The sequence below is a fragment of the Macaca fascicularis genome, chromosome 15 (assembly GCF_037993035.2).
Source record: "Macaca fascicularis isolate 582-1 chromosome 15, T2T-MFA8v1.1".
NCBI classification, from domain to species: Eukaryota; Metazoa; Chordata; class Mammalia; order Primates; family Cercopithecidae; genus Macaca; species Macaca fascicularis.
In genome coordinates, this window is record NC_088389.1 from 46,748,177 (window position 1) to 46,758,969 (window position 10,793).

At 37.8% G+C, this 10,793-nt stretch overlaps 1 protein-coding gene across 4 annotated transcripts in view; it reads left to right on the forward strand.

Moving 5' to 3' along the window:
- ECPAS (Ecm29 proteasome adaptor and scaffold) overlaps positions 1 to 3,079 on the forward strand; it is a 123,818-nt gene extending 120,739 nt beyond the window's left edge. For all 4 annotated transcript variants that reach the window (XM_005581082.4, XM_005581083.4, XM_045373622.2 and 1 more), the window contains 2 exons: positions 1,311 to 1,382; positions 2,796 to 3,079. In XM_005581082.4, coding sequence (XP_005581139.1) covers positions 1,311 to 1,382; positions 2,796 to 2,935 — 212 coding nt within the window. In that variant the 3' untranslated portion in view covers positions 2,936 to 3,079. The remainder of the gene's footprint in view (positions 1 to 1,310; positions 1,383 to 2,795) is intronic.
- The last annotated feature ends 7,714 nt before the right edge of the window (positions 3,080 to 10,793 follow it).

Here is a 10,793-nt window from a genome sequence, read left to right on the forward strand (position 1 = left end):
GAATACTTTGTCAATCTTTCTTTGTCTTAGGACATTGACAATTTTGAAGAATAAAGTCCCTTTTTGAAAAAAACAGTGTTTCTCATTTGGTGTTTGATGTTTTCTCATGATCAGATCCAGGTTATGAATTCCCAGTTGGGATACTTACATAAGTGATATGTCCTCACATTAAGAGGCACACACAGTGTCCATCTGTTATCATTTGTGATGTTAATTTTGATTACCTGGTCAAGGTACTATCAGTTTCTCTCTAATGGCTAGTTACTATATTTTCCTTTTGTGTCTAATAAGTAGCCTGTGGGAACAGACCTTAAGATCGTTCAAATAATGTTTATCTTCTTTACAATCTCTTCTCTATATTTAGCATGCATTGATGATTCTTCCCTGAACCAGTTTTTACTAAGATGATTTTGCAACTCTAGCATTTTGTCCACATTCACCATTTGATAGTTGGAATTCTATTGTAAGCAAGATTCTTCTCTTCTGCCCATCTTTTTATTTATCTGTTACTGGCATTGATTCATGGATTTCTTTCCCCCTTCAAAGGGTTTATAATTTAAGTTTTTAAATCTTAATTTGTTACTCAAATTGTCCCAGATTTGGCCAGTGGAAGCCCTTTCAAGCTGACTCCTGTGTCATTTTGACAGGTCACCGTCACTGTAGCACTTCTGTACTTCATAGCATAACAAGATTAAGGCCCATCTCATGCCTACCCTGCTTTGGGCTTGGTTGTATGTTGATTTTTTTGGTAGACAATTTCACCGTGAATCAGATGCCATGTCAAAGAGTGGATGCCAAGGAAGCATGCTTCAGTTGCAGTTGCTGGCAGTAACATGCTTTTATGGATAAAGAACTGGCGGCCAACAGACTTGTCTTTGCTGGGTTCCAGGTTTCCCTGATCGGCTTAAACACTGGGTCGTATAATGTTCTTTGGTAAAATGAGGAGGGTCATGCAGACCTAAGGATCGTTCTTATGTGTGATGTGAAGATGATTTTGTGTTTGAGATAGTTTTTTCATCTTCCACTTCTAAAATGGATCATTTAAATATTACCATTTGTTGTGGTGATTGGTATACTTGGCTGACAGGTTTTTGTTTTCCCAAAGTAGGAGACTATGTACATTAGCACATTTCAAGTATTTGATACTTAGCAAAGGGAAGCTTCCTTTAAAACATAACAAAACAAAAAACCAGATGTACCCTTCCCTAGAGTTGTAATTTCTGGACATCTTTCTTTCAGTAACACAAATTTAATCTTGGAGGTTGCGTTTTTCAGGCAGGCCGTATAAACTGTATGATTTTTCTTTTTAGAAAATAAGACCTACTCATCTGTGAGAACAGAAGCTTTATCTGTGATAGAATTGCTGCTTAAAAAACTTGAAGGTAAGTTGTTGTTAGTTCTGACTGGAGGACCACAAAGCCATGTGGCATATGTTTTAGAAATTTTTTGTTTCATTTTTCTTATACTCTAAGCATATACTCTGAAATACAAATCAGTATGTATGCACATGCAATAAGAATGGACAAAGCCAAAACTATTAAATTTTACTAAATATTTAAATTTGATATTCTTTTATATATTTTTAATATATTATTAAGCTATAGTTGTCTTAAAGTAATAAAGTTTTTGTTTTCATCGGGAATCCTGACTTAATCTTGGTTAATTAGAGGAAGTGGTTGACAGTGGCATGTGTGCATGTAAATAAGCAGAACGGCACACTGAAAAGTGGAGTTGGAAAAACATTTTTAACAGTTATCTACCTGAGTCATCAAATCTGGTAGTAGCAATTTTCTTAATCCTACTTCTTCTCCCCTAACCTGTTTTTCTTCTAATGGTCTATCAGTGGGCAGGGTAGGGGGAACTGTTAGCATTTTCTCCAGTGGTGTATCTGTTACTGATTTCAGAAGGAGGACTGTCTTTTTTTTTTTTCCTGTCTCTCAAATTGTTTTAACTTCATGGATTAAGAATGTAGGAGATGGAAACGTTTTTCCTGCAACCTTGTGTGTTTGCTCTTTCTACTTCTCTATCTTTGCTTAGCAATTAAAATACCTCTCTTAGGGCTCCATCAGACAGAACTTTTAGACTCAGTAACACTAAACATCTCCCGATCCCTTTTTTCCTTGTTGAGATAAAAGAGCTAGGCACTTAAGTCATATTACCAAATTCTCAGTTTGCCAGATACGTACTAATATAGTCCAGATGAGGAGCATGAGGCTGAAGGCAAGCTAAACTTGCTTGAAGCCACATGGCTAGAAAGTGGCAAAACCTTGTAAACAAGATTTAAGATTTGACATACTTTCTTATTTTCTAAAATTTTCAGTGTGCATGTAATAGTTCTCAGATGCCTTACTCAAAGAAAAGGGAGTGTCATCTACTTAATCTGACCTTGCAATTATGAAATTTCTTACAAGTTTTTCTTTTTTTTTTTTTTTGACTGACCATATCTTATGAAATGGCCTTGCGATGGTGTTGTTGAAATGACTTTTTTGCTATAGTGTGCCTTGCCCCGATAATTCCTTCTTCCTACTATGCTTCATTGTAGTTATTTCGCTTTCTCCCACTGATACTGGAGGAAGGAGAGGAAACTCCCTGATGTGCCTCTAGGCTATTGTCAAGAATTAGGTTTTGAGACACCTATTGAACATTAAATCATTATATACTGATCTGTTATCAAGAGGTTGCTTTGCATTTATTTGGGGGATGGATATTTTTAAATTTTTTTCTTGTCCTATAAGGAATCTTTGGGGTTTTTTCTTTTTTCTTTCTTTTTTTTTTTTTTTTTTTTTTCCATGCAGAATCTAAACAGTGGGAATGTTTGACATCTGAATGCAGAGTGCTCCTAATTGAGTCTTTAGCTACTATGGAGCCAGACAGCAGACCTGAACTGCAGGAGAAAGCAGCGTTACTGAAGAAAACACTTGAAAATCTGGAATAAATTAGAAGGGGAAGAAACAAACAAGTGCCATGTTCATTGGGGGTTGAAATGGTGGTGTTCTTTGAAAAACCAAGTGGGGAAGAGTAAAGATTAATCTGTAGCATGCATCATTCCTTGGCTGAAATAAAAAGAAAAAGCCTTAAATTTTGTTCCTTATTAGCTTTATTTTACTTTATGTTTTTAAAGTATCTGGGCTGAGTGAGCTTAATGGAACCTTGGATGTTTGAGGGGTGATTGTAAAGGAAACTGGCAGAAATAGTTGTTAAAAGAGTACAAGCTATTATTAAAGGAATTAATAGACAAAGTTGCAGAGCAAGCTGGATAAAAATCTTAGAACTGCATTCAAATTAGTTATTTCAGGAAGGGGCCTGTAAATAACTTGTTTTAACCTTCCTCTTAAACCTGAAGAAATAGGAAGCTGTGTCATCTCAGAGGCTTTCTGAGGCCTGTGCCAAAGTCAGAACCCAGGTGTTTAATATTCTGCCCTGGATACTTTCTTTTACAGCCATCTGCCAAATCAGTGCTAACCCTGGCCCACCCAAGAAACTTCCAAGTTGAGGTATGTTTAGGGCGGCACACAACAGCCCTTGTGCCAGAACTAAAGTGACCCTTATCGTTGGGTTTCCGAAAGTCAGAAGCTGAACATTGTCTTGTGTGTTTAGATGGTTGATTTGGAGAAAATGATTGTTTAGCATCTTTACAGATGGAGAGGACAGATTCAGTCTCATTAGGATAATTCCAATCGTCTTCCTTTTACAGGTGGGTAAAGTAGATTAGGACAAGATCACACATTCTATCGGTGTCTGTGGCTGCATATTTTGCAAAACCAGAAACAAAATCACAGACTGCCTCAAAACTGTAATGACAACATAAAATTTCTGTTCACTTTTATGCTACCAGTATGACTTTATAGGGGAGAAGGAAAGCCTTTTAATTAGCCACCTGGGAATTACTCTTTTAAAAAATGCCTTTTCTCAAAATAACATGATACCACTCCAAGTAAATCATTGCCACTAGGGGTTTTCCTCCTTCCTTCTGTTGCCCATGCCCCTGCCTGAAAGTGTAGGGTAAGAGGAAAAACAAGTAAAGCCTTAGTGTTTATGGTAAACCGAGAACTCTGTAGCTTACCTTGGATTCCAGAGCAGAAGATTGGTTTACATTCAATGCTGATCCTTATTGACATTAACACCAGGAATCTCCATGTTTATTATTTTTCGTGGAAACTCCATGTTTATTATTTTTGAGGGTCTCTATTGACCGATGTATTTCAAACTTTTTTGACTGCAAGTCATAATAAAAATAACTTTTTACATCACGACCCAGAACATGTGTGTTTGTGTGTGTATATATGTGCATGCCTAAATATAAAATATTTAAAACATTTAATGAAATAATACATAACTGTGTGATACCCTTTAATACCTCCCCCTGGGCTCCTGATATAATGCTCTTCAGACTGTCTCAATTCATTTCCTGACTCACAACTTGGGTCACTACTCACAGTTTAAAAAACACTGCCATAGATAGCACCTAGACTTGGCTGAATATGCTGTGTTTAGGGATTGTTTCTGATTGAAAAGGGAGTTTACAAATAAAAATTTAAGTGTTAATTACAAAAACATCCTCTGCTGATACTGACTTGTGAGTTTTAGTAGCATCATGAATTTTAAGGAATCTATCATGGATTTTCATTTGAGAATGGCTTTTGCTTGGGGTAAAATCAACTTTGGATGTTTTTTAGAAAGTTTATGGCATCTTTTAGGACTTACTGTTTTTCATATCAGTATTTCCCCCTCCACCAAGTACTCTCTGACTTTCATTTACAGTACTCGGGATATTATTCCTTGGCAAGAATGCAATGCAGGTTGGATATTTTCAGAAAGTAGGATTATAAAGACAAGAATTATGCTCTTAGTCTATATCAAATGTTAACACCTTGTCAAATGTTACGCTTTTTAAGCTTTTTGTTTTTTAATATTGGGAATTTCCCTTGGTGCTAACTGGTGCTGAGGCACTCGAACCTTTGTGCTTAGTGCTATTGAATTCCTGTACATTAGCCTTCTGAGCACGTTTCTAATTTGTATACTTAATGCCTTCATCTTGACCAGCCTAATCATTCACACAGCTAGTAATGCTCAATAATTGTCTCACAGTGCCCCTTGTGTTTGATGTGCATGTGTGCATATATTTATTAAAAGGGTTAATAACAGAGCTTGTAATTGTGAAATGTTCACTGGCCAACAAATGGCAGAAGGACTCATACATGTTTATTATCATCAGCCTTTGTTTTCCAGAGCTCCCCCAAACAGATTTTGGTTCTTTCTCCCTGGAAATAGTTGGTGTTACCTGTCATACAAGAAACTGATTGGTGGTAGGGTCTATTACTGAATTCCTTATTCCTGGAATTAGTGCACAGGATGTATTGTCTCAAATGTACTGATATGTGAAAAGGAGATACCCAAAGTGTGGCAAGTTGGAAATCAGAATCGTGAAAATAGTGTATAATTGTCTTTCTGGTGATAAAGAGCAGCTGTTTCTTAATGTTTGCATTGAATTTATAATTCCATGTATCTCCCTGTCTCCCTGTAATACAGTCTACCTGCACAGCAAAAGTGCCTCTGCATCCCCATTGCTTCCCTCTTCCATCTTTCACTGTGCACTTACTAATAAGACAAAAGAAAAAAGATGTGCCCTTGTTGGTCTGCGCTCTTGCAGCAACTGCACTGTGCACACACTGGCTGCCCTCCATGGGGCATTTCTACCTGCTGCTGCCACAATAGATTCATGCTGCTGTCTAGGCCAGGGAGTTATTTTGACATTGGCCTCATTGTAATGTACAAACTATTGTTAAATGGGTGTTATACTTAACAGAATTTTGTATTTTATATGCGACTTTCACAAAATCCTCTGCAGTGTGTCCCAGCTAGCTGATAGTCTTATTTTAAAGGAAAATCCCATCCATGCCCAAGAAGATATTAAATGGCAAATAAAACTGCATGATCTGTTCTTTTGAAGTAGTGCATTAATTTTTATTAATTCTTCAGGAAAATAATTCAACTGCCAAGGCATTGACTAGTTACACTTTAAAAAAAAAAAAAAAAAAGCCCTACTGCCTGCCATATTCTGAGCTAACTCTGGTAAGTAGAAATTGCTGGGCTTAAGTGTTTAGGAGTTCTGAGGCAAAGCGGAAACAAAAGGAAGACTCCCTGAACAACTGCTGTCAGATGCTTGGAGAAGAGGTATGGAAACATTTTATTTTCTCATAAAAGTAATCCCTTAGGAACATACAGAAACAACAGACAGTTCTCCTTTTGACCAAGATTAAGATACGTGGGTATGAATGTAAAATGTCAGAGGTACAATCACATCCTATACTGTAAACTGCCAAGCAAATATTTAGACTGTAGAAGGTGGCCATGAAAGTGAGTTACCTTGCTTATTATCTCGAGCAGCCAACAAGCCCATGCCGTTCCCTCCTGGTATGTTTTTTCCTTTCAAGCAGGTTCCAAATTAGCTTACTAGAGTAGCTCTTTTTTTTGTTGTTGTTGTTGTTGTTGATATGGAGTCTTTGTCACCCAGGCTGGAGTGCAATGGTGCGATCTTAGCTCACTGCAACCTCTGCCTCCCAGGTTCAAGGGATTCTCCTGCCTCAGCCTCCCGAGTAGCTGGGATTACAGGCACCTGCCAACACACCCAGCTAATTTTTACATTTTAGTAGACATGGGGTTTCACCTCTTTGGCCAGGCTAGTCTCAAACTCCTGGCCACAGGTGATCTACGTGCCTCAGCCTCCCAGAGTGCTGGGATTATGGGAGGGAACCAGGGAGCTAGAGTAACATGTTTTTAAAGTGAAACATTATAATGTTATAAAAGTTGGAAACAGCCTTTCAAATGATGCTTTCTGAAAGTTTTAAGTGTTTGTTTACCTTTAAAAATGATACATTATTTTACATTCAAGTAGTAGTGAAAAAGCCTTTATGAAAAAGATAAAGGACAGTGAGAAAACAGCTAATAGGAACATCTGTATTTGTTTGGGTATTCTTGAAAAGAGTACTTTAAAACCAATGTTGGGTATTAATAGTTAGATGTATAATTCTGTTATGCTACTTTTGATTCCAGAACAGTCTTCAAATACAGGATCTTTTCTGAACATCAGTATTTTTTAGTATTTGTTTTATTTTAGTACTGTAAAGATGCCCCACTGTTTCTTGGCCTTCATTGTTTCCAGTGTGATTTCTGAGGCTGTTCAAATTGTTGCTCTCTGGATGTGGTGTGTAGTTTTTTTTCTGTCTGCTTTCATGATTTTTCCTATTTTTGGATTAAAGCACTTTGACTATGATGTACCTAGCTGTGCTTTTCTTCATATTTATCCTCAAGTATTGCTTCGATTTTTGAATTTCTAAATGTATGCATTTTACTGAATTTGAGATTTTTTTTTTTTTTTGGCCATTTACCCATGTTTTTTTTTTCCCTGTGCCATCTTCTCTCCTCTCTTTCTAGAACTCTAGTTAAACATATGTTAGCTCTTTTGATGTTGTTCTACAGGTCTTAGTCATGTTTTAAAAATTCTCTTTTACTGACTCTACCATGTGCATTCTGATATTAAAGCCCATCTAGTGAGTTTTTATTTCAGATATTTTAATTTTCCATTCTAAAGTTTCAATTTTTAAAAATTTTCAATTTCTAATCTTTCATTAACATTTTTAAAAACTTCATGAAGCATAATTATAATTGATTTTAAGTTCTTATTTGATACTTACACATCTGGATCATCTTGGCTTTGGTCTTTTTTTATTGCTTCCCCCAGGTCCCCAACATCATTTCCTGGTTCTTCGTGTATCCGGTATTTTGGGACTATGTCCCAACATTCCTGGACATTGTGCATGTTATGTCATGGAGACTCTGGATTGTTCCTTCAAAGAGCTGCTGTTCAATTTGAGCAGACAATGAACATGGTTAGACTCAAACTGCCAACTGTCTCCCCTTTGGCTCAGATCTCAGTTCAGCTTATTTTTGGCTGAGCTGTTTGCAGTCTGCCGTGAACATAAGTGGTTCAGAGGTTAATCACAGACTTGGGCAGAGTTACACATAGAAACTTGGGTTCTTCTCTGCTGTTTTATATCCAAGATTTTCCCCTTACTTTGTAGTGGGCTCTGCCTCCCTCAGGCTGGAGAGAGGGTGATTTTCGGTGGGAGCTTCCACTGTTCTGTGCCACGCTCTGACTGTGCTTTACCCTAAGGACAAAGCCACAAAGCCCCGAAACTCACCCCGTGCCGGCCCCTTCCATGTTTTGGCTCTCTGCCAAAATCTACCCGACTCTGACTTTAGAGCCTTAAGAAAATTGTTTTTGTTTTGTTTTGTTTTATTTTGAATACAGTGTTTATAGTTTCTATATGCAAGGCAGTCTTCTGGGAAGTTACTCCACCATACTGGACATAGAATTAGAGAATATTTGTTGTTTTTAAAAAGCTATACAAAGCTAAACATACCTTTACCATTCGATTGTGCTCATTGGTGTTTATGCAGGTGAATTGAAAACTTGCGTCCATGCAAAATCTGCACATGGATATTTATAGCAGCTTTATCCATAATTGCCAAGAATTGGAAGCGACCAAGATGTCCTTCAGTAGGTGAATGGTAAAATATAAAATAAACTGATACATCCAGAAAATGGAATATTATTCAGTGCTAAAAAGAGCTATCAAGCCATTAAAAATATGGAGAAAACATAAGTTTATATTATTCAGTGAAAGGAGTCAATCTGAAAAGGTTACATCCTGTATGATTCCAACTATATGACATTCTGGAAAAGGCAAAGCTGTGGAGACGGTAAAAAGATCAGTGATTGCCAGGTGTTGAGAGAAGGGAAGGGTGAATAAATAGAGCAGAGAGGATTTCTAAGGCAGTGAAAATACTCTGTCTAATACTACAGTTGTGAATATATGTCATTGTACATTTGCCCAAACCTATAGAACGTACACCACCAGGAGTGAACCCGAAGGCAAACTATGAACTTCAGATGATAACTGTATGTCAGTGTAAGTTCATCAGTTGCAACCAGTGTACCCCTATGGTACAAGATGTTGATAATGGGCAAGGTTGTGCATGTGTGAGGGTAGAGGATATATGGGAACTCTGTATCTTCCTCTCAAATCTTGCTTTGAACCTGAAACTTCTCTTAAAAGTAATGCCTGTTTAAATTATGTTTTAGATAAATCTAAAAAAACTTTTTTTTTTTTTGAGGCGGAGTCTCGCACCCAGGCTGGAGTGCAGTGGTGCGATCTCAGCTCATTGCAGCCTACGCCTCCCGGATTCAAGCAATTCTCCTGCCTCAGCCTCCCGAGTAGCTGGGATTACAGGTGCCCATCACCACACCTGGCTAATTTTTTTGTATTTTTAGTAGAGATGGGCTTTCACCATGTTGGCCAGGCTGATCTCAACTCCTGACCTCAGGTGAGCCACCCACCTCAGCCTCCCTAAGTGTTGGGATTACAGGCATGAACCACCACCCCGCTTTTTTTTTTTTTTTTTTTTTTGAGACAGGGCCGCACTCTGTTGCCCAGGTTGGAGTAAAGTGGCATGATCATGGCTCACTGCAGTCTCAGACTCCTGGGCTCAGTTGATTCTCCTGCTTCAGCCTCCCAAGTAGCTAGGACTACAGGTGCATGCCACTGTGCCCAGCTAATTCTTGTATTTTTTGTAGAGATGGGGTTTCACCATGTTCATTGCCCAGGCTGGTCTCGAACTCCTGAGCTCAAGTGATCCACCTGCCTTGGCCTCCCAAAGTGTTGGATTACAGGCATGAGCCACTGCACCTGGACTACACATGAGTTTTAAGTGAAAAGGAGAATATGGGTAGGTAATTTTGCCTCTGGTCAAAAAATTAGTTCAGGTTTTTAAAAGTTATTCAAATACGGAGTGTGGAATATGGTATATTTATTTGCACTGGTAACATCTGCTTGCTCTCATTTGGATTCCTAGGTATTGGATTCTAGCTTGCTCTTTTCTATGCTGATATGATCTTTCTAATTTGACGTTGAATTATTCTGGCCATTTCAGGAATTTTAGAAATAGGGTTTTGAAATGAAGGTTTACATTGTTGAGAACTATTCTCCAGAAATCAAAAATGTAAGGGAAGAAGAAAAGTATGAAAAACACCTTTAGAATATTTCTTTCAAAAAGGGAGATTTGTTTCCATATACCCCCTTTCCTCACACATGGACAACCTCACCCACTATCAACATCTTGTACCACAGTGGTGCATTTGTTGCAATTGATGAATTTACATTGACATATAGTTATCACCTGTCTTGGGGCAGGGATTAACAGTCCGTAGGCCATAAAACAAGCCACAACTCCTGAGTTGATCTACAGATTCAATGCAATTCCTATCAAAATGTGAAAGTATTGAAACTGTAGAAAATGTACTCAATAATCACAATGAATTGAAAATAGAAATTAATAAGTGAATGAAACTGGGAAATTTATAAACATGGCAATTAAGTACATACTTCTAAATAAGCAGGGGAACAAAGAAGAAATCACCAAGGAAATTAGAAAATACTTTGAGATGAATTAAAATGACACAAAATTCCAAAACTTACGAAGTGCAGCTAAAGCAGTGCTTAGAGGAGAATTTATAACTGAAAAAAAGGCCATCTTATTAGACTATGAATAATAATAATAAAAGACCAGGTGCAGTGGCTCATGCCTGTAATCCCAGAAGTTTAGGAGGCCGAGGTGGGAGGATTGTTGGAAGCCAGCAGTTCAAGACCAGCCTGTGCAATGTAGCCAGACCATGTCTCTGAAAAATTTTAAAAATTAGCCAGGCATGGTAGCATGCACTTGTAGTCCCGGCT